At 41.0% G+C, this 24,871-nt stretch overlaps 1 protein-coding gene across 1 annotated transcript in view; it reads left to right on the top strand.

Annotated features, from left to right (window-relative positions):
• GHR (growth hormone receptor) overlaps positions 1-24,871 on the top strand; it is an 86,574-nt gene that overhangs the window by 50,274 nt on the left and 11,429 nt on the right. Inside the window, exons 3-4 of the mRNA XM_009894661.1 lie at positions 21,031-21,160; positions 24,482-24,642. Coding sequence (XP_009892963.1) covers positions 21,031-21,160; positions 24,482-24,642 — 291 coding nt within the window. The remainder of the gene's footprint in view (positions 1-21,030; positions 21,161-24,481; positions 24,643-24,871) is intronic.

Here is a 24,871-nt window from a genome sequence, read left to right as displayed (position 1 = left end):
ACAAAACAGAGAAAATGGAAACTGCAAAAGCATTTCTCTCATTTCAGTGCTCTGAAACAGCATGAAAGGGAATTTGTTCTCCGATCTTCCCATCACGTGAATGTTAGTTATTATCTTTTTGCAAACTGGACTTAAAAATTCTTAAAATTCTTAGAAGTCTTTAAGGACTTAAAAGTCCTTAAAATCCCAATGTTGCCTTTCCTTTGACTCTTGCCTTCCGAGGACCCTGTTACCAAGTGTACTCGGGTTCCACTGAAATGTACGCAAGTTAATTGTGCACTTGGATTAGATTATTCCACTAATCACATTTTCTTGCTAGTGTGTCCTTGGCTCTGCTGCACTATCACACATCTCTCACAAACAATACCATGCATTTGATTCTTCAGAGCTTGAAAATGAGAGGTATTTTTGGCTCTTGTCACAGTTTACAGGCTTACAAGCCACGGTGGCCCCTTCCCATTGTTCAGCTTTCCTATTCATCTCTCAGATTGATCACGGTATATCATTAGTGGCTGGATCCCAAAAGCTATGCATCCTCTGCCTTATCTTCATGTGTAGTGTAGCATTCACAGAGAGAGTTAATGCTGTATGAGCTGCTCTGTGAGATTTACGGCGGGGGGAGACCATAACCTGCAATAAATAAATATTTTTCTATCTGTCTCTGGTACAATCTCAGCAGCAGAATAAGCACATCACAGAAGTTCAGAAAATATTCTGTTCCTTCAGTTCTTCAAGTCACTGTTGCTTTTCACAGTTCTGCCTGGGGAGCAAGCTAAAAACCACCATGAGTGCTGTATGCGTTCTGGTAATTGAAAAATTAATAAGAGTTTTTTTCACAAGTTCAGGTATATCACTCTTATTAGTGCTAAATGGCTACATGTCGAAGGGCTTTATTAAGCTGCCTTTCCTTACCATTTGATACATCCTCCCTTACGACATTCTGCCTTCTTTTATAAAGAAGAGTAAAGAAATTACTGTGTCCATGGACTAAACGGGATATAACTTAGGCCTCCCCGTGCTTGGCTACGCTCCCAGACTGCTGCTTATATAGTAACTTGTAAGCGAGCCTGAGAGGTGTCGTTAACAGACAGGAGACAGGGTAGAGTTCAAGAGAAAAGGACAGGACTTTACACCTTCCTAAACTGTGAATTTCATGGTATCCTTGCCATACTCCTCTTTCTGAGGTAGCTCTATATGCATTATATGTAACTCAGGTTTCCTTGTGGAAGTAAAATGGAATAGCAGTTTTTGGCGCAGAGCTATGAACTGACATAAGCCTGCCCAGTATTTTTTTGGACTAAAAGTAGAAGAGGAAGTTTGCATTATATTTGTGTTACATAGCAAGTCTTATTAAGTTTGCCACTTACTGACCAGAGATGACAAAACTAGGCTGACTGATCAAATAAACTAAAATTTATTTCGTAGTAGAAAAAATATTTTAAACCACCGCTGGTTGATACTTATGTCTGTCTTCCTTTAAGGCTTCTGTTTTCAAAAGCATTGTAAAACAGAAATAGCTGTGCCAAGGAAGACCAAAAATTCCTTTAGCCTTGCATCCTGTCTCCTGTATCTTCAAAATGGAGCAAGCACTGAATATTCTGCCTTCCTCCAGTGATGTGTGTCTTGGAGGCAGGGGGAGGAACACAGGACAGGGGGATGGTGTTGGAGCCAGAGGCAGTGCCTTGATGTTTATTACCTTTGAATATTTTTTCCTGAAAATCAATCCCCAGTCATCTCTTCTGTTCTTTCCAGTTTTGTAGATCTCCCTGCTAAGCAGTCTCTTTTCCAGGCTGGAAAGTCGTAGCTTATTTAATCATTAAAAAAAATTTGTTCTTTAACTTTTTTGATAGCCTTGTCTGAAAACAGTTTAGGATAGGAAGTCATTTTCCTTTCCAGCTTTGCTGAATGGGGGAAAAAGAGATGTGTATGTGTGTCCATGCATGCGTACATACACTCCTGTGCTCTGCACCACGTTGGTTTCCTCCGAGGTTAACTCTATTGTAGGACTCCCACAGTGCAAGTGGGTGAGGGCAGCCTGGAGCTCGGAGAGCCCCATCGTGCAAATCCACTGCTGTCAAATGTGACAGCAGCTGTTTGGAAGAAGTTTACAGGCTTTCTGCAGTGATAATGGGTAACGGCTCTTTTACTTACCTTCTGCAAGGCTCCTTCTTTGTAGTGGTGCTCCTCTAGATGCTTAAGCAACTGATACTTTAATCTGCACCTCAGTTAACACAGTTTGAAAAGGGCTTGGCACTTTTATGAGAAAAAGGATCCTGATTTGAGCTCAGAATATTTGCTGAGTGCTTTCTAAAAGAAGAAAACTTGTAAAAACATATTTGATTTATAGTTTGGAGAGACACATTAGGCATGTTCGGGGGCCAGGTGTAGGTTAATCTGTCAGCGTTTTGCCACTGTCGTAGGCATTTCCAACATGTGCCACCATGTTCTGTGCCCTCGGGACTCAAAAGGGATCACTCCTGGGTTTGGTTTCCCAGCTCACATAACAGCACAAGCATTAACAGCCAACAGACCGAGACCTACGCTGACCTACAATAGCATTATATAAGCAGTCACTTTAATAAAATTAATAGGGCTCTCTGCGCCTCATGATAAAATTATGCCCCGTGCGAGGGGCCAGTGCAAATTTAGGCACGGTATGAAGCCCTCAGTATGGTGCGTAACGGAGTTGGGGCAGATTTCCACAAGATGATGGTGTGTTCCTAATTGAAAAGCTATTTTCAAAATGAAGACCACCAGAGTACTTAGCATGAGCAAACCGCTTTCTCTGACCTGCTTAGGAATAGCTGAACTGGATGGAGGTTTCCGTTAAAAGACAGGCACCTGATACTGAGATCGTCATCTCAAATCAATAAATTGTAACAAAGCGTCAAGCAATTAAATACCTGGTTTTGTAGTGGGATGTGTAAGGAAGACTTGGCAGATAGCCACCGATTAGCTCTATCTTAGCAGATAGCCACCGTTAGCTCTGCCACCGATATATATTTTATTTTAACATGTGTCTAGCATCTTATCTCTCTGTTCTGTCAGGTGGACACTCTCTTCCCTCTCTACTCCCACTGCTCTTTGCATCTTCCAACAATTTTTCTCTCTTAGGCTTTGATAAGGTCCCAAAAACTACCAAAGTTTTTGAGTTTTGTTTTACAGTTATAACTGCAGTCTCTTGACTACCATAATTTTCCTTTTTTTCTCCTTTGAAATGATGTGATTTAGTTTGGATGCTTACCTGAAGCTTAATCATCTTGAAATGAACCTGGAAATTTTATAAGGTATATATTGATATTTCCCGTGCTCGTTGGTTCCTCATTTTGTTGGAACAATTTATACTTTGAAATTCATCTTTTTAATGATAATTTGACATTTCAATTTGTTCTTCCTGGTAGAACTGAAAAGTATAGTTAAAGAATCAAAGAAAAAATGAAAGAATGAAAAAAATACCTTCCATTTTTCAAATTTCAAACAAAGCAAAACTGGATAGTAAGCTTGTATTAACTTCATGCTATTGCTACTTCCTAAGCTGGCTTGCTTATTCCTCTTTAATATACACATATCCCAGATTTGTTGAAGCCAGAATTGCTGGAGCTGGTTATACTGTCAACACAGAGATGTTATCCAAAATTTCAGATTCATTTCATCAATATAAATTACTCTCTGTATGTCCACATGTGGCAAGTGCAAACCATGCAAGCTGATGATTTTTTTTTTTCTTTTGTGCTCGTTTGGGCTGCTGAAGTCACACCACAAGTCAAGACAAGGGACCAACTGGATTTCTGCTTGAGCCTCTTGCTCCACGCCATCTGCCCCCGCATCATTTTTAAGCTGTGCAGAATCACTGGCATTCAGCTTCAGGCACCTTATAAGGAGCAGGGGTGTTTTTTTTTGTTTTGTTTTTCCCCCAAAATAAGTGCTTCATTGCCAGTGAAAGAATTAGGCTCATCTGTGCCTGGCTGCTTGTTCCCAAACCTTCACTGCTGCCTCGCACATGCCGCACAAGCTTTTTTGCAGTCACGCGGGAAGCTGGTTTGAGAAACCTATTTGGCTGGAAAGTGCTCCTTCCCCCGCCTCCCTGTGTTAGCTGTCAGCAGCTTCCCTTCCCTGGTCCTGGTACCACCTGGTCATTCAGGCTCCTGGAGCAGGAAAGAGCAGCGGCCCCCGGGTGTCTCCTTCTTCCTCTGGCATGGCCAGCTGTGCCAGCTGCAGGGGCTGACGGAACTGCAGTCAAGGAGGAGAGATCAGTATCTCCAGATGGCAGATCAGAGCACTTCACCTCCTTCCTTAGGGGCATCAATTAAGCTCTTTGAAGTTACAAGGCAAGAATCCATGTCTTTGCACCCAGAAAGCATGCCAAGGAGCCCAGGGAGAAGAAAAGTTGTAGAGCCCACCCAGAATAAGGAAGGCTTTGGGGTAACACTGCTGGCACGTGCCCATAGCACCCCGGGAAGCATTCAGTGGGGGCAGTTTTGCCAACCCGTGCTGGGATTGTTAAAGAAGAGATGCCAGGCTTGTTGTAGAGATCAGACACAACAAATCACAGGATGAAAAGATTCCCTATGCTCCCTTGCTTTGTTACTAGCAGGGAAACCACGAAGAGATTATCCAACCTGTAGGTATTGTATATACTATTCCTCCTGCTTAATGCAAATACATCCTTTTAGGACGTGATTTCATTTACTGTTTAGGTTTCTTAGCTGTATCTTGATATGTTTAAGGAAATCCCTGATGGCACTGGATCCTTCACGGGCAACCAAGGGAATAAACTGAGCAAGGTCAGTGTAAATAAGGTTCTTGGGAACCTGACATAATGATAAAACTGCATCAGACAGTTGTATCAAAACTCATTGCTGTCCTGTGAGTGTGAAGAAGGGCTTTGTGAGCTGTGGATTGTAATTGCGCAGGTAGTTTTATGTTTGCATTGCGCAAGAGCAGCAGTGCATACTCACAGATCCCTTGCGGACTCGATCCTGGCCACATGTGCTGCAGCGCAGGGAACGTGGCTCCTGAGCGCTGTCATCAGGATCGCAACCCTTCACAGCTCAGTTGTCCTCTCTTCTCACAACTGTTGCTGTTTCTCTTCCACTGTAACATCTGGAGACTTACACCAAGACAAAGAATATGAAGGGCGTGTCTGCTCATCTCTTTTCTCCAAGTCCTGAAGCCGTAGCAGCATCTCTTGGCTGGCCAGTGAGAAGGGGAGCAGAGAGAGAAGTTGTAAAATATAGAGGGAATCTTCTGTATCACCAAGTGGGGCCACTGTCCCTGTAGCAGTCCCTCTTGTTTATTGTATTACCCTTCTATCTCCAGGAAGAAGGATGGTCTTAAATATTACAAGTTAAAGGACTATTTCTGGATATATCTACTTGGAGATGGTTTTGTTGTAAAGTAAGCTGATCCGTATTTCAGCTCCCTGTTGTTTCAGTAAAGATTAATTTGTTGAAGACATCTGTGTGATTGCCTGGACACGGTCAGATGTGATCCATGGTCTTGCTTACCTTTTCAAAAGAAACAGCTCTAAGAGCAGCTGGAGAAAGAAAGATTTTCATGTTTCTTAAATTACCAACAGCTTTTCCTATTTTGAAATTAAAATAGTTTGTATTACTTGTATATTTATTGCCTTGGGCCTGGCTCTGTGCTGTCTACACGCAGTAGCTAATCATACATCCTGGTACCATATCGTGCGCAGACATAGCAGAAATTGTTTGCGTTTTATTTCTGCAGTAACCATCAGAATGTGATGGCTCATGTCATTCACTGTGGTGTTGTCTTGGTCACTGACATAAACAAGGTGACAGAAACAGTCTGTTTGCCATAAACTCAAAACTTCACAGATTCATATGCTGACTTGAGCCTCACATGGCCCCTGTGCAGTTTGCATATCCCCTCTGGAGATTGATCTTTATATGCAGCACCGTGCCGAGTGTTTCAGAGTGGGTGGAAGCAATCAATGTAGCCTCTCCAGGCATAATTATGTTTTCCAAAGCATAACTGCGTTCCCTGTTACAGCATTACTTTTAGCCCAGCTATAAAAGGAGGGTGCTGGAAGTCACGAGAGGGGCTTTGCTCAGAGACTTCCAAGTCAGCTTTGCAGGCACTGGGGCAAACCCTAAAACACTGGCCTCGCTAAAGCCAGCGGGTTGAAAGCTGAAGAAGAATTTGTCTCCAGAGATGCAAATAAGCATCCAATTTGAAGTGCTGAGCTCAGCCTTCCTGAGGTTAGTCCAGGCTGTGACCAGCATTCCACGCTAATGAATGTCTGCTGAGGAAGAGCTTTGTAGTGCAAATAGTAGTGGTGTTGTGCTTTGGGTACAGTCTTTACTGCAATGTTTTCGGAGACAAAGACATGTTTTTCACAGTCTCCAAGTTTCAACATTAACGGTTGATGTAAACCTGTCTGACTGTTCAGGATCGTTCTGGCCTCAAAATCAATGATGAAGAGCAAACATTATGGGCTTTTATTGATGAGTTCACTTCTTAGACATGCCAGTAAGTGCAAGTAGGTCTGAGATGTTGCAACGTGCTCTCCAGGCTGGTTGTTAGCTTTTACCATCTAGTCTTTTTCCTCTGTGATGAGCTTTTTGAGACCTTAATCTTTTGCTGTAGCTTCTGCCTTTCTGTTGTGTTTCTTGAATGTTAACCTTCCACAGAATGATTTTGCTCTTTCTTTTTATCTGTTTTCATTAAAAAAATAGTTTTATAGCTACCTGGAATAGCAAAAGTGAAATAACCAGCATTTGTTTCAGATGAGGGGGTTTTTTTTGTCTGTTACTGACAGCTTGCGTGTGAGCCTAGGCTCGTTCTTAAGGCAAACACCAATTCATGCAGGTTTTAATTCCTGACATTTTGGAAAACCAGAGTAAGTTTTCCCCATGGCTGTAATACAGAAGAATTGGTGTCACTTGTGTCAGTTTAATAACTACATGTGTATATGTGCACGTGGGCTTTCTGTTCATAGGCAGGCGTACATCGCTGAAATCTTACTTATCTTCTTATGTAGAATTATTTAGCCAGTCTCCTGCTATAGCTTCTGCCCTCTCTGACGATCAGTCAAGCACTCAGCCGAGCGTTCGTTTCACCAAGTAAGGCAGCGGGGACCGCTGGCCTGCCTCGCGCCGTGGAGTTTGTGTGAGGCTGTCTCTCGCTGTCCAGACTTGGAAACGGCTTCGCATCTCCTAGCCTTGAGATCAGCTTGGCACCCAGCAGCCATTCCTCACTAGCTCGGAAGCTCCGCTGCTCTGCGTGGTGTGAGACGGCGGTCACCACCGGACAGAGCTGCGGACGGGTGTCCGGGGACAGGAGGCGTCCATCCAAAGTGGGGGGACGGGGCAGCTCCCTGCCTGGGAAATGGAACACCCTTCTCCCGCGGGGATGGGCATCTCCCACCCCCAGTCAGGCAAAAGCAAACCCCTCGTTGCAAATACAGCTCTTTGGGATACAAGGAGTCACAAAATTCAGGTTCATTTTTAGTATCTTGTTTAGCGCTTGCTTTCTATAGCATGCATTTAAAAAGAAGCAGCTTCCAAGTATAGGTGTCATTAGGATTTCTAGTTCATGGCTTGGGTTTTTTGTCTTCTTTCTGTGTGCCTTTTTGTCCTTTTTTTCCTCTGCTTTTTTCCACCTACTAATTCTGGGCTTCGTGTAGCTCAACGTAACTTCTGAAGTGACTGAAAATACAGGGATATTTAAAGGTTAGATGAGGCGTTCAGCACTACAAATCTCAAGATAAAGATTCTGCAACTGTCTCTGGCAAATTCTGTTGAAACACAGGCCATAATGTATAATTCATCTCACCTTTCCAAATTTGCACTGGACCTGCAGGGCCGTCAGGATTTAGCATTCACTTAAATAAACTGAGACTGTGTGATTTAGTGTATAATCAAGAATTGGATCTAAGTAAAAGGGTGACGTTTCACAAGGTCACCCTTGTTGCTGCAACAAAAGCAGCTGTCTGTACAGCAAAACAATGGGAATAATTAAGAAGACTTTCTGAGCCCAATTAGAATTGCAATCAAGAAACATTGTATACTGTGGGAGATATGCTGTGTTAGTCATCATAAATGTTCATTTTCTCCTCTTCAGATCTTACTTGATTGTTAAAATCTGATCAAATCTGAAATACATGTAATTCGTATTTTATTTCAGCACATTTTGTTTAATTTAAGTACATTACTGACAACGAGCCAAAGCTGATTACTTTGCCTTTCATTTTCTTTCACATATCAACATTGCACTTTAGCTGCTTTAAATCATATGTACTTTTTGTCATAATGTTTTCTAATTCTAGTCTTACCATTCAGTTTGTTTTCTTAAATTATACCAATATATCCTTAGGCATTTCTTAATTTACATGACTAAGAAAATAGTATCCATAACATTTAAAATTTGAGAGACCTGTAGGACAGTGTATGTTATTAAAAAAAATCACTACTAGCAAAATCTCACAAACATTTTCCGTATGTTACTGCTGAGAGTGTCTCGGACTCCTGTGAGGAATAAAAAAATTTACAGTTTATCTGTGTCCATAGGGATTAGGATCTCACAATTTGTACCATGGAAAACTCCACACTTAGTATGATAGTGAAAACCTGGATTTCAAAAATGCAAGAAAATTCAAAGGTCCTTCAGAAATGGTATGATAAGAATGAACATACACTTATTATTGTGGATTACTAAAATTCTACCCTTTAAAAATCTGGTAAATATTGCTATCAAAGTCTTCCTGTTGAAAAAGAAAATAACCATCCTTTTTTGTTGGGGTCCACTGCATTTGGACCTACCAGGACTAACGCAAAAGACCTGTGCCTGTATGGCATCATGATAGCATCTAGGAGACTTCCTTAAAGACACATTCTAAGGCAATTTCTTAGAGAAATTTAAGTATTCTGAGCAAAATTGCTGAACCACGTGGGTTATGAAACAAGGCTACCATCATTAAATGTAGTAGGAAATTACAGAATAACTTTCTATGCAAAACTAAACTGGATCTTGGGTTTGTCTCTCTTACACATGTGTAAATCCATTTTACCTCCTGATGTTGATTCATACAATAGTAAAACTAGCACCAGCTAGAGAGGAGTTTTTCAGCAAAGCAGAATAATTTCCTGAAGTAGAACTTAGTATCATCACTGAGGCATGTTCTTGCATGAATTACCCTCATAGCTATTTCTGTTTACTGTTTTGAAGACAGGACTAACCCTCCTGCACTTGTCATGTTTTTCTGCTCACCTGTAGGGGGGGTGAATGAATCACTTAATCCCATGTGCCTCCGTGTGCCAAAAATGTAGGTTTGGTCATTTTGTATGATTACAGCTTGCGTTTTTTGCTGAGGAAATGGTGTGATTATAACTTTATTCTTGAGACCTGTCTGATAGCAAACTCTTTTACTGTTCAGGGGCGTAGATGGAATCACAGCTGCTGAGAGCGTAGTCAAGATATGGACATCTGTCTAACTGCATGCAAGTGATCTGTGGGCTGTTGTAGGCCCAATTTTCTCTTACTAAGGCATTTGAGCAAAATCAACAGAATGACTGCTGGCTTAAATGATGCGTTTGTTGACACTTACAGAATAGCAGAGGGATACTGAGAGAAAAATGAAGAGAACAAGGAAAGTTGGGCCAGAAGCAAGGTGATGCACGATTGCTGTGGGAGATGCATTCTGCAGTATCTGCCTTCAGGCTTTCCAAAGCTACAGGGTCTCCACAGCAGGAAAGGTGTACCTTGTAGTAATACCTAGTGTCAATCTATAGCATGTATATCAGTGATTAATACCTGCATTTAGAAACCTGAATGTAAATGAAGTTTTCTAACTGACTGGCGATGCTGTGTCTGACACATTAAAGCAAGCTGTTGGTGCCAGGATTTTCTGAGTAATTATTTTGGCTTTGGCAACTGTTCTTCCTTCCCACTTTCCAAGCTTAGTTGGGGTTCACATAACGAACATCTCTTCTTTCCCCGTTTTCCTACTGCAAAAAGCAGAGAAATGCGTATGTCACAATAATTTTAGGGAGATTATGTGTGATCCTTTAAATGATAGCTTGAATGAGGACATGTACAAAGCTCTTAATGTATTGTGCGTTGAATGTCCAGAACCAGCTGACTTTAAGTGCGTATTGGAAAGCTCCTAGAGGAGAAGGAAGTGCTATTATAGATGGCATGTAAGAGCATTTTTTGACTGACCTATGTTTCTTTGACTGTTTTAAAGAATCGTTAGAGGTACCTTTATTGACAGTGCCTATTAATCTTTTGCTAATCTAAATAATCCATGAAAACTGTATTGCTTCTGCAAGAAGGTCACTCAGGGGAATGAGCCCCTCCTTGGCACAGTATCCTTAAAGTCCATGCTTTTGTCAGAAGTGGAGTCTCGGGCATGCTAAAGACTAACGTAACAGTAATTCTAGAGACCTAGGTTGGTCTTCAGTTAACTTGAATGTTTGCGCTTTTTTTTTTCCCCAGTCAGGAAGTGGCAGTGTTTTCAAATGAAAAAAAAATAGGACTTCCCTCTAAACTCCTCATATGGTTATTTGAAAGACTAGTTGATGAAAAGACATTGCAGGAAGATGGGAAACAGGCCAATTGAGAAAGGCCCATTTTTTAATACTGATTAAACTTCAAATATATCTCTGGAGTCTGTACTTCAAGTGCTGAGAAGAAAATCCCCCACCACTTCTGTCTGTGACTCTTCCCTAACTAAGCTCTGAAGCCCATGACTGACAGCACTGGGTTCTCACAAAGAGGGGACGGGTGTTAGAGAAAGTCAAGTTCAGCAGAGGATACATAAAACTTAAATCACTTTTGGCAGTCTGTCAGAAAAAAAGGAGAGATTTCCTTCGTAAATCTGTCCACTGTGTTTTTGAGTATGATTGTTTTGTCCAAATCTTTTCTGCAATAGTAAAATAAGGATGAGTCTGGAGGCTTACTTCAGGCCACTCAGCGCCATACAGATGATGAGAAGATTCTTTTAGGTTCATAGCCAGATCACAGAAATAAAAGCTGAAGGAAAATATGTATTATTTTGTTAAGCTCAACTCCCTTCTGAGTCATGAGTGCTCCCCGTTTGATTGTTCTCTAGTGCTTTGTTCATCCTAGTGATGCATCGCCTTTACTTGGGGGGGGGGTGTTTTTCCACTTCTAACTTAATTCCATCAGTCTAATATCATTGGCATGATTTCCCTCCCATTTGGTATTTACATCATCCTGAATTTCAGAGTAAGTTAAAATGTATCCAGCTCAGCAACTTTCCCATTTTGGGAAGAACGTCAGTTACTGCCTGTTTGTGACTTTAAACATGTCACATACATTTCCTTTCGTGTGCATTTCTAGTCAGGGCCTTGAGAATTCCTTGGCACTCTGGTGGTTTGTTTGTTTTTTTCAAAGAAAACTAGTTTGTAAATTAGCAAGTTTTTTACCTGATATATCACAATACTGGCTTCCTTTCTGGCAATGAAGAGTGGAGATTGTTGCTTTATAAATACTATTGAAAGGACAATCCTGGTAGGTCTAAAAGAACTCCACTTAAGCAGGGGACAGAACTGTTGTCACAGTCGTTCTCCTTTTGAAACCCACTAGAAAGGATGCTCTTACAAGAACACTGCAAAACTGCAAAGACTCAGCTTCTTGCTAAGTTTGAGGATTAATAGAGTGGCAAACAATACTTTTATTTTTCTCTAGTTTGTTTTTAAAATTTCACTGGATCGTCTTTGAAGCTGGTAACTCATAGTTCGTGATTCATTGCAATAATAAAGCTCTGAATTACTGAACGAGTAAACATCCTGGCTACAGTAATAAAACACTCCGAAAAGCACAGGAGAAATACTGCATGCCAGAATGTTGTAAAATACTCAAATCAATCCTGTCTTCTTTGGGAACGAAGAAAAGATACTATGGTCCAGATGTGCAAAAAGAGTGAAAATACTGTATAAGCTCCTGTATACTTCACAGTCTCCGTAAAGATGAAATTGGGTGGTTCTCATCACGAAGAATGGTGAAGAGTCAGCGTGACTTTCAGTCTTCATATATTCAAAGCCACATACAATTTTTCACTTGTCACTGTCACTGATCAGAGTACAGGAGTAAGTCCTTGGATTGCTTTGAGGGCTCAACTTTTGTTCTGTGCATGTGCCCTTGTGTCAGGTGGATCTTGCAGCAGGACTTTCCAGAGGAATCTCCAAATGACAAGTCAGTAATGTCCCTTGGAGTTTCACTCCAGGTGTGGAAGGTAACAAAGGATCCTCCTACTAACAGCCTCTGGACGTTTTTTGTCTCCTTAGTTTTTATATTGATATATGGTGACTGTAACAGGGAACTTCCCTCTGGACTGAAGAACAAGATTGCTGCTCACTTTTGGGAGTTTCCTTCAAAAGCATTCAGGTAGTTGTTCTGTGGGTAGACTGGCATTTTTCCTTCACTTACTTCACTTGACTAAAAACCACACCAAATTCTAGTACTTCAAATTTCAAATGGAGATTGATGATTTGTACTCCATGAAAATCTTTGCAGAGTACGAGGTAGGATTTTTCTCTCATGTATGCAAGTGGTTTTGCACATACATCAGGCAGTCATTATTTGGAAGATTGGTTAAAATCTGCAGAGGCCAGAAGTAGCTTGAAAGTTCAACAATGTGAAGTACAAGAATTTACAGCTTGACTCTGGTCTCCCAAAAGCAGCATGGATTAAAAGGACCCAGTGTCAAGAACAAGGCCATATTGAGGGCCAGTATCTTCGTGAGTTACTTCATTCAAATGTAATGAGGGTGTGGAGGGGGAATAAATAACACAAAACATCAGGATGCATTTGTGCATAACCAGCACTGTTTCGATGATGAAATACAGAGTTTGGGACATAGTGTCATTGGTAATTGACAACACACAGCTGTGTCTGTCTAATGAAACCTGGCAAATTCATGGCCCTGCTTTTACGGAGCACTGATTATAGTAGACATAATCATTGAAACCTTGTTAGATTTGTGAGGAAGACCTCAGTCTTTTTGTTGCGCTGTCATTATTCTGCAGGTGTCCTTAAACAGAGGTGCACTGCCTCATTGCTTGCTTGTTTCTTTTCATACTGTCCTTACAGCCACCTGTTTTTTCCTCTGGTCTCTTACCTCAGTATCTCTGTTCCCAGATATATGCAGTTTCTTCTCTCAGGATATGTATGTGCCGGACCAAGAATTTGTCATCTTTACTATTTAAACTGAGTGACAGTGTGATTGCAGGTTTGCATTGGCTCCCATGCTTCATTTAGAGTTTGTCAATATTATGTTTCTTCTGCTTTTACCTCAAGTCTTTTACTACCCTTTTCTGTGTTCCTCTCATACAGACTCATGTCCTCTTGTGTTTTTCTTTCCAAACATGACATATTTTTTTCTTCTCCTTTTTTCCTCCTGTGTCTTCATCCTTCTTTATCTTGTGCTCCCTGATTTCGCTCCCTTTGCCCACTCCACTGCGGATGTTAGCTGTGCTGTAACTTTTCCTTTGTAAAAACACTCTCCATATTGTTCTCACATTGGCACTCCTGCTGATTTCTTTCCCGACACTGCTGTGCAGCTGTTTGCTGCCACCCAAAGCAGCAGCGCGCTTGCTGCAGCATCCTGCCCGCTGTGGGGCTCGGTCCCTCCCTGGTCGCCTCTGCCTGGCTCTGGCACTGGAAGCGTGGACCCCCTGCATACCCCCCTCAGACCAAAGCATGGCTGTCCCGTGTGAGTACTCTCTCCAGTGCTGCCAAAGTTCCCTCTGCACAGCTTCTTCTCTATAGCAAATGAGTTAATGTTGAAACAAAGGAGGTAAGTTGTCAGATTTAGCCAGGACCATCAAGATGTGCCCTAGCGTGACTTTTCTGTGAAGGTCATTGTAAAGTCGCGGTTTTTAACGCAGGTTCACACCTAACAGGTCTTACTCCCCAGATCCTCTGAGTATTTTCCCCTCAGAGTTTGGGGAGGTGAGTGTCAGTTTAGCGCCTGGTTTGGGGACGTCAAATTATTCTTTAGCTTGTCCTGGTCCTGGGGACCCATCTCTGGTGGGAAGCTGGCAGCCTCAGAGGGGCTTTTTCTCAGCTAGGACATCCCCTCACCACAGCATGGTGGCTTTATTATGCTGCATGGTGGTAAGCAGTAGGCTTGCTTTTAGGTAGCTGCTAACTTTGAACTGGGTTTCAGACTGGAAATTGCTAGTACATGTGCAGGAGAAAGAAGGATATTGGAGATTTTTGTCAGTACTGTAGATCTATTTGCTCTGAGAAGGGCATGGAAGGCCTTTCATGATGTTTGCTTATTGCACGTACTGTTTGCCTGCGGGGCCCCATTTGTGCTTCTATATTTCCTCATATGGCCTACCACATAACGTTAGCCAAAATTGAACATCTACAGCAATGGCCATAACAGATAAATCGTTGTTGGTTATTGTATTTATACATGCTTTCTTGAAAATGTAATTTCAATTTGAGTTACAACTATATAAGCAATTAAGAGATAATTGGAAATGGGTTTGTTACATTAACTGCCTTTCATTTACCAATACTGTGAGCTCAGGCCCTGCTTCCCTCTGTATGAGTTACGTGTACGCAGGCCAATTGATAACAGCTTGCCTGTAACAGAAATCATGAGATTCCACCACTGCACATGGGAGACCATCATTTGGAAAGCACGTGCCAAAGACCATGGAACATTCTTCACATTCTCGCTCATCCCTGTACTGTCTCATGGGCAATAGGACTGAGTAATGCTGCATGATTGTTTTTCACCCAGTCCTGAGCTTTATTTACTTAATTTTTGTGTGTACCTGTATGGACACCACATCAGTAAGCCACGTCAGTTTCTGTTCTGTGGATGCTCAGTAGCGCAGAGAGTGTGGGAAAACACATAGCCATTGGGCTTCGATGCTGTGGAAAAGCTCTGCTTCTGCAAGTTTTTATTCTTTTAACTATATCCATCTCACCTGTCAAAAAAAAGAAGTTTGTTCTGAAAGAGAACAACCTGAAAGAGAAGAGCCATTGCCTCCTCATTCAATGTTACCGAGCTCCAGGATTTTTTTTTTTTTTTCATTTTTCTGTTCTCTGATTATATTGCAAACTTGCTAAAAAATCCTTCTGGCATTCCCCAAAACCCTGTGCATGTCCCCCATCTGTTATGCAGGGAAGCCTACATATTATTGCTCAAAGTAGCAGTCACCAAACTAGTCTTCAATGCAGAGGTAAAAACATACTCCTCTTTCACGTTCCTCAGCAAAACACCCCTATTTATCAAAAACTATTACAATATTTAGACTTACTGCGTGGGCAAAAAAATCTCTTATACAGCATTTCCCTTCAGTTTTCACTGCGATACAGCATCTTAGCGTTGTTAAACTTTGCTTTGTTTCTGTTGAGTACTTCATGCGAAAGGATCTTATTTATTACCGATACGAAAGAAATTATTTCTTTGCCCCAAAACGTTGTTCCAGAACTTTACTGTTGGCCCCTCATGGACATGTTGTACCTAGAGCAAAAGCTGAGTCAGACGAGCAAGCAGCCTGATGAGGAGGTGACCTGGTTGTTGTCTCCGCTTACTGCATCCCACTGTCCGTACATGTGATGTCTGACAATTTATTAGTCCTAGACTGTACCTATTTAAAATATCATCCACTGACGGCAAATGTTGTTCATTTTGCTGTGCAATTTGAACAAATCAGAATTTCCTGGTACCAGAGAAATCAACCTGCCCTTATTAAAGTAAACTGCCCAACATTTGTTGAGCTTGGTGGATTCAGGAGCAGAACCTAATTGATAGAGCATTCACTTTCAATGTACAAATTTGAGCTACAGTAAATAACACTCCAGGTCTTCATAACTGTTTCCAATTTTAAATGTAGTTAGTTCCCCTGTTTACGTTTCCATTTCCATCTTTCTCTATTATACTCTGGCAATGATGCCCTGTGTATACTTTGAGAGTGGTGGATTATATGAAGATATATACTGTTGCATAAGGTTTCTTCTGTCATTGATTTGCACATTGGAACATGTTGTTCTTCTGTAAGTTTAAGTTTGCTCTAGGTTTGATAGGTACTGTAAGTTTTGATGACTGGTAATTCTACATAAACCTTCTAAAATTGCCACAACCAGAAATACTTCCTTTTCTTCAGAAAAAAATATATCCTATTTTTTCATTTTCTGTTTAGTTAGCTTGATTTTTTTGGATCATTCATATCCTCATTATTATTTCACCTACCTAAGTCCCATATTAGTAAGAGATGTTTCTGTACAACTTGTGTACTGCTCCACCATTGTTGCCACACAACTACACAGCTGTGGTAGCAGTAGGACTTTTCCCGAGGTGATGATCACCTATTTTGTTACACCTCAGTTATAAACTTCAGTTCCTGACTCTTCCGCACCGAAGGCTAGCTCCCTTTAAAGTTAAATTTTATCAGAGGGACTTTTAAGCAAAAAAAACCCCAACAATCAAGGGAACAATCTCTAAAGGAATTAGCCGTCTGACACCTCTAAATTATAGGATTTTTTTTTTTTTTTTTTGCATTGGAAGTCCATCTCTATATAACTTCCAGTAAGCTGCAGTTACAGTACCACATTGAAACTACGCTAAATGGAAAACTGCAGGCTGGTGACCCACAAACAAATGTAAGCAGAAGAGATGGCACATCTGCATTCCCCATTCTTTCCGTAAACCACACTATCCTTTTAGCTACTGTTTTGGCGCAGTTTCTTCTGGCTGAGCCAGAGTTTAGACCATGGCTAATCTGTGGTCATAACATAATGAGAGCAGAATGCGAAGAGATTTTACTCTTTTGCAGCACAGTTGTGGTAGATGAACTTTTACCTTCAGCTAAACCCAGGGGCAGGACGAGGAACTTTTCTATAAAACTTTCTTAGTAGTCACAGAGGAAGCCACAGATTTACCATTTTTTTCCATGTTTTCTACTGTTGAATCTGCATGTTCAGCCAAGCCATCGCCTTGCATGAAGCAAGTGGTTTTATTTGTGACAATTTGACCAGAAATTATTGGATCACGTAGGAAAAGAGCAAATGTGTATCCATGTTTTGTTTTGCATTTCTAGTCCACTTAAAATCTCAGTTTGACAGCCTTTACTTTCAGTACCCTGCTGCCTTTATGCCTAAATGCATTCAGCTGAGCTATTGTGTTCATTTATCGCATTCTGGTACAGTTTGTTCAAGAGAAGGAGCTCACGCAGAGTCCTGTACAACGTTGATAATTGACTTGTGTGGGAAACAAGGAATTCAGGAGATCTACACCAAGAGTGCCAAGCCTTATGCAAGTCAATGTGACAGTTTCCTCCAGTCATTCATGAAGGCTGGAAACTTTACATGGAAACTGGAAACAATCAATCGGAAGATACTTGTTCGTACAAATGGAACTGGTCATTATATATGTATATAAAAAACCCTTATATATTTATATATAGAAATATATCTTATATAAATATATATTTAGATATTTATATAAATATAAATACTTATAAACTGGTAAGCCAAGAGTATTTGAATCCCAAACAAAACTGCTCCCTGCTCAAAATTCCTGTGCCCGTTGAAGGAACACCTGTGAGATGAAGAATTAAGAGTCCTGTCAGGAGGAAGTGAAAAGAAAGTGGGACTTTAGGGATACATTCCTTTGGAGGTAGGGTGTAAGAGACCAAGTCTTAATCTGTATTGTGTGTGCATCGCTAATCCTCTCCACTGTAGCTGTTGCCACTTCTGGCTGTGTTATGATCCATTTTCCTAGAAGAGTTTGTACATCTTACAGCCCTTAATTTAGCTTGTACATAAAGCTGGTGAATTAAACAGAATTCATTATTAAGACATTGTAGAGCCTGTATCTAAGATCCTGCTGGACCTCTCAAAATGTAAGTGAAGTTTGATTCTGTTCAGTTCATTTCATCATGTTAACAAGTGCCACTGTGACTTTATTTACCCCTGGAGATGAGGACATGGTCTGCATGGGCTTTAAATACTGTATGTTCCAGCTATAAATATGATGCAGGCATCAACAGAAATATTCTAATTTAGGAGGGTTTCCCAGTATATCATTTTCTCAAATTCTTAACCTGTTTCAGTGAAAATAGCTATATTTGTTCTTGATGCACGTAGCTGAGGATAGAAACAGGAAAAACCATAACATGTACTTTCTTGCACACTGTCTGTTTATAGAAGTAGGGAGAGACTTATGTCTTGTTGATTATAGGTATTATGCAATTGAGGCAATTTTGCTCATGCCTTTGAAGTAAAGGCATAAAATTTAATTTATTTTTCTTTGTCTTGGTTTTAAACAATTATTTGATTTTCAGTTAAATAGACAAGAAATTCAAGTTTGAAAGCTGGAACATTCATACATTTTAAAAGTTATAAATGTAATGCTGTTCTTGAATCTTTATTCTGTTTCATTTTGGATCTGTGTTATGACAATTTGCAATTCCATGATCATGTGCAGTTTTAAACAAAGATTTCTACCACATGAAAATTATTTGTTGAATGATGTAAAAATGTGTAAAAGATCAAATCAAGGTCAATCAAAAGCATTTCGGGATTTAGGTCAAAGCTGTCAAATATTGAATACCTTACCAAACAAAATCAGGCATAATAGTAAAAATGTTTTGTTTCAATGTTTTCTGAAAAAGAACAGTGTGATTTTTTCCATTTGCTGCAACACTTCATTTAAAATGTGTTTTGATTTTAAAAATAATTTTTTTTGAACTTCAGTGAAATGGAAAATGCTGGCTAAGAAAGAGAATAAAGCCTTTCTGTTTAAATCTTTCCAATCAAACATCAGTTATCTTTGGTTGGCAAGAAGAACTCTAAATGCTTTGGTGGGGGGAGGGGAGAGTATAAGCCACCCAACTTATGAAATCTTGTATTTACATACATATGTTCAGGCCTTGTTCAATGTCCAAAGTGTCAAGTGAGGCAATGATATGGGATAAACCAAACAGAAATTCATAATACTCATGTATTAGCTACTGCCTGCTGTGGATGCTTGGCAGTGTATAATATAAAGCAAGCAATTTGAACCATTAAGCCCAAGAAATACAAATTGCTCTGGTGTTGGATGGCTGTGTCTGTCTGAGCTGTAAATAAAGGAGTCAACATGCAGGAAGGCTACAAAATCCTCATGCGTAGGAGGAAGCATTTGGTGTATGTGGATGTCTGTACCTTAATACTTTTTCCAACTTCAAGTGTAAACATTTTGTACCAAATATTATCATAGCATCATAGAATAGTTTGGGTTGGAAGGGACCTTTAAAGGTCATCTAGTCCAGCCCCCCTGCAATGAGCAGGGACATCTTCCACTAGATCAGGTTGCTCAGAGCCCCGTCCAACCTGACCTTGAATGTTTCCAGGGATGGGGCATCTACCACCTCTCTGGGAAACCTGTGCCTGTGTTTCACCAGCCTCGTCGTAAAAAATGTCTTCCTTATATGTAGTCTGAAATTCTGATATTCATAGTGCTGATACTGCAAAAATATTTGCAAAGAACTTCACATGCAGAGTCCAGTAGCATCATGTCATTCCCTGGCCAGGGATCATTTCACCCATCATAAACACCTGACTAATATCTACATTTTTAGTACCTTATGGAGACATTTTCTTAAATAAATGATCATATTTCCCACATAGTCACTGAAGAGAGGTGGACACTTCTGTGTGCATCCAATCTCTCTCTGGAAAGCTTTCCAGGCCAAATAGGAAACATTGGCATTAGACCCTTAAAAATCAGGAAAAAGTTAAGTACTTACTTTGAAAGCAGTGAGTCATACCCGCAACTTTTGTTTTTATTTTTCTCACAAGGGTTGATGAGGCTGACTAATTGTAGCAGTCATTTCATGGCCCTACATCATTTCAGTTTTGACAAAGAACAGAAATTACGAATATAGAAATGGCATGTGGCAGAACAGGCACATGCTTAGAGCTACCCTTATCTTTCTCAGAGCAAGGTTATATCTACACAATGTCGAATGCACAAACCTGAACTCAGTTCAAGGTAGCTACTCTAATGAGTTAGACGTATTGCAAAACTGCTCAGCTGGGTAAATACTAAGCTGTGGTTAGTCTAACACTGAGCTCTGCAGTACCACACTTTCTTTAAAGCAAGTGCAGGGCTAATTCAGGTATATCTGTACTGAACTAATCAACCACAGCACCCCCAGCCGGTCAGAAGAGAGGATTATCCCGCTGTATTCAGCCTTGGTGCGGCCTCAGCTTGAGCGCTGTGTGCAGTTCTGGGCCCCACAATTTAAGACGGATGTGAAGGCCCCCCAGATATGGCCAGAGGAGGGAAAAAAAGCTGGTGAAAGGACTGGAAGGAATGTCCTATGAGAAGAGGCTGAGGACTTTGGGGTTGTCTACTGTGGAGAAAAGGAGTCTGAGGGGTGACCTCATTGCTCTCTACAGCTTCCTGAGGAGGGGGCGTGGGGAGGGAGGTGCTGAGCTCTTCTCCCTGGGACCCAGCGATAGAACGCGTGGGAATGGTCCAAAGCAGCACCAGGGGAGGTTTAGACTGGACATTAGGAACTTTTCTTTACCCAGAGGGTGGTCAAACACTGGAGCAGGCTTCCTAGAGAGGTGGTTGATGCCCCAAGCCTGTCAGTGTTTCAGAGGCATTTGGACGATGCCCTCAATAACATGCTTCAACTTTTGGTCAGCCCTGAATCGGTCAGGCAGTTGGACTAGATGATTGTTGTAGGGCCCTTCCAACTGAAATAGTTTATTCTATTCTTTTATTTTCAACTACAGCTATAGGGTTGGCAGATCCCCACACTGTGTGTCAGGCTGTGATACTGACACTTCTACCCTGCACAAAAGAAAGCTTGACCCATCTTTTAAATTTGACTTCCTACAGGTAAAGTCACCTACATATATGCACATAAGAAGAATTTAAATCTTGCCTCATTGTACATAAGGAATTGGAAGAAAAGTTAATTATTCATTACAAATGCTGAGTTTCATTTTAACAGCATGTTAGTCTGGCTTATGGATTTGTTTAATGTGTGTCCTTCTGTCCCCTGCCATTTTTCCTGACAGAACTTTTGCAGTGGCCACAGATCAGCAAGTGCAGATCGCCTGAACTGGAGACATTTTCATGTTATTGGACTGATGGAAATTTTTATAACCTCACTGCTCCAGGAACAATACAACTATTGTACATGAAAAGGTAATAATATGGAAAGAACAAAAGAAAGAGGACAAGAGAGAGGTGTCATATTTTGCTATGCCTGTTAGCTTGTTTCTGTTGATTTTCTGCTATGATGTGAACTATACTGTTTTTAAGGGCATAAAACTGTGGATTAAGTGCATATTTTTCACTGTCAAAATTTTGTATTAATTATTAAGCAATTCGCAGCAACAAGCGTTACTTGGCAGATAATTAAGAACACATTCTTACTAAATTTAGGTCCAGGTTGCAGAATCCAAAACTGAATAGTGTATGGCATAGGAAAGGAGCTTTTAATAGGGAACTTCAGTTTATTCCTTATCAGCCTAACTTGCAACTGTGAGATTTGTTATATCTGTGCACAGATGTGGAGTTTGGATACAAGCCCCTTTCAAATTTTTATTGAAGTTTTATAAAGCTCCCATTGATCAGTTGCTAGATTAAGGTCTGAATGGGCAGGTCCAGATGAAAAAGTTGCTCTGAGACTGGGGATTACGTTTCATTGAGCCCTGTTCAATCCTGATTCGCATTCCACTTAAGCTTTTGTAATTTTCAGGTTGTTACAATGATTAGCCTGAAAGAGGACATAGGCATTACCAGTAATGGCTATTAAGGAAAACAGGCCTTTTGTTCACAGGAATAGGAGGATGTGAGTTTCTGTTCCATCTAATTTAGTGGGTTTCAACCTTTTTGATCCACAGACACTTTCTACTGGTGATGATACATTTGCTTAGCAAACTTAAGCCTAATGGCAAGGCTGGCTTTCTTCCTTTTACAAGACCCCTCAGAAATATAGGGATACCAGTTAAAACCACTATTTAAGTGTCAGTGTTTATCTGATGGTTGTCAGCAGCATGTGCTACGAGGGTACAAACTTTAAAAATTAATTAAAGTCTACAATAAAGCAGTACCCCATACATTGAGCAGATCACGTTTCATCTTTGTCCTAGAGATTAGAATGCTGCAATAAAGGATGTGAACTGAACATCTACATTAGAAATATTTCTGTTTCAATGTGCAAGCAACATTTAAGGTTCAGGACTGAACTCTGTCCTCTAACCCAGTCTCCTACTTAATATAAGCAATAGTATCTAACTGCATACACCTTTATCAAATCCTGACTCTGGGAGAGCTACAGCATTTCCTTTAGAAAAGTGTCTGGTCTCATCAGCTAAGCTTAGTGGCAGAAATTCTTCTTACTCAGTTTATGTAGCGTCTTCTTAAGCACCCACTCCAGTACTGAAGGCTGCCCTTGGCATAATTGATTTAGCTTAATCCTTCTTCTGTACAGCTTCAATGGCTCTCAGTAAGAAAAGGCATTATTTTTAACAAACCAAGACTGTAATTTTTTAAAAGAGCCTTGTTTGGTCTATATTTGGGCTGAGAGATAGTGTCGAGATAAAGAACAGCAACAGCAGATCTGTTCACTGTGAGATTTATTTTTCTAAAGTGACTTCAGAAATACTGAATAAATATCTGTCACTTTTCCTGTAGACTATTTCTAACAATTTGGTCATTCCTATTTTGCTTTAACTGAAGATGTTTTTGGTTTTGACCTACTGAGTAGTTTCAGCTTGGCTGTATGAAAATGGCCCTGCAGAAGGAGCACTTTTTCCCAGTCCTAGAGTTCATGCCACTCTTTATAAAGAGATGAAATGAACGTGATATTTCCTGCTGCAATTCTTTTATTTACAAAGAACCTGAATAAATTTTTGAACAAAGTCAGAATGGAAAAATGAAAGACGTTTCTTGCTAGTATTTCGAAGCCCGTGTGTTAGAAGTTCCATATCCCAAGGAATTTAGCCCTTCCTCACTCACAGTGCTGCATTTCTCTTCCCTTTGTTCACACCCTGCAGTCCTGGGTTGGTTTGTGCCAGATCTCCTGCAGCATCCACCCTCGGGCACTTTCCAGTGAGAGCAACCAATGCTCCAGTGCCTACATCCCAATTCAGCTCCCCATGGCAACACACTCACCTCGGCTTGGTTTTGCAGGCGGTGCAGTATTGATCTACCATAAGGACTGGCTTTCAGTGTTTCAGACTTCATTATTTAGATGGGCCTCTTACTGCAATTTAACTTTACCTGAACAACAGTTGTTAAATGCATGTCAAATTTACCTAAGTTTGTGCTTGCTGGTAGTCATTAGCACTTACCAGCAGAGCAAGGTGTGCTCTCTGACTGTTCCTTTGGAAGCAGCATCCAAAGCATAGAAATGCCACTGACAGTGGAATCGTAAATGGTTTAGGTTGGAAGGGACCTTAAAGATCATCTAGTTCCAACCCCCCTGCTATGGGCAGGGAGACCTCCCACTAGACCAGGTTGCTCAAAGCCCTGTCCAGCCTGGCCTTGAACACTTCCAGGGATGGGGCAGTTTGTTTCAGTGCCTCCCCACCCTCAGAGTGAAAACCTGCTTCCTCATATCTATTCTAAATCTCCCCTCTTCCAGTTTGAAGCCATTAGCCCTCGTCCTATCACTACATATTCTTGTAAAAAGTCCCTCTCCAGCCTTCTTGTAGGCCCCCTTTAGGTACTGGAAGGCCACAATGAGGTCTCCCCAGCACCTTCTCTTCTTCAGGCTGAACAACCCCAACTCTCTCAGCCTCTCCTCATAGGAGAGGTGCTCCAGCGCTCCTGATCATATTTGTGTCTGTCCTCTGGATCCGCTGCAACAGGTCCACGTCCTTATGTTGTGGGCACCAGAGCTGGAGGCAGTGGTCCAGAGTTGCAGATGGGGTCTCACCAGAGTAGAGTAGAGGCGCAGAATCACCTCCTTTGACCTGCTGGCCACACTGCTTCTCATGCAGCCCAGGATATGGTTGGCCTTCTGGGCTGCAAGAGCACGTTGACGGCTGTTGTTGAGTTTCTCATCAACCAACACCCCCAAGTCCTTCTCTTCAGGGCTGCTCTCAATCCATTCTCCACCCAGCCTGTATTTGTGCTTTGGGATTGAGCCAGCACACGTGCAGGACCTTGCAGTTGGCCTGGTTGAGTACATGAGGACCTACACTCATTTATGCAGGTTGCGTGGATAGTGGTTTGGTTTCACTGTAAATTCAGGCTGGATGGGGCTTTGAGCAACCTGGTCTAGTGGGAGGTGTCCCTGCCCATGGCAGAGGGGTTGGAACTCGATGATCTTCAAGGTCCCTTCCACCCTAAACCGTTCTATGATTCTATGATAAATCACAAGCAATATTGAAATGTTTTTCTCACTTCTATAAAAGTTATGCCTTATCAACAATGTGTCTGGTAACATCTGTAATTTGTACTTTTTAAGATCTATAAATCTCTCTCATGTATATTACATTTTTGTTGTCATTTTAGGAATGATGAAGACTGGAAAGAATGCCCTGATTATATCACTGCAGGAGAAAATAGTTGTTATTTCAACACGTCCTACACCTCTATTTGGATACCGTACTGTGTTAAGCTTGCCAATAAAGATGAAGTATTTGATGAAAAATGTTTCAGCGTTGATGAAATAGGTATGCTTCTATTATGCATTTTACCCTGTATTTTTATATCGCAATAGGTGTGATGATATAAGCTTTCATATTACTCATACTGTATTTAAATTTTCCCTCTCAGGAAGTTTAATTTCTAAAAAATATGATAAATAGGAAGGGATTTGGTTTTGTAATGTATGTAATGTGATCCACACCAGAAAATATTGCCCAGATTGGAAGAAAGCTAAAAGCGTGAAAGCAAATATGT

The sequence above is a fragment of the Charadrius vociferus genome, unplaced genomic scaffold (assembly GCF_000708025.1).
Source record: "Charadrius vociferus isolate BGI_N301 unplaced genomic scaffold, ASM70802v2 scaffold450, whole genome shotgun sequence".
In the NCBI taxonomy this organism is placed as follows: Eukaryota; Metazoa; Chordata; class Aves; order Charadriiformes; family Charadriidae; genus Charadrius; species Charadrius vociferus.
The sequence above is the reverse complement of the archived record's forward strand: the minus strand, read 5'-3'. Positions and strand labels throughout refer to the sequence as shown.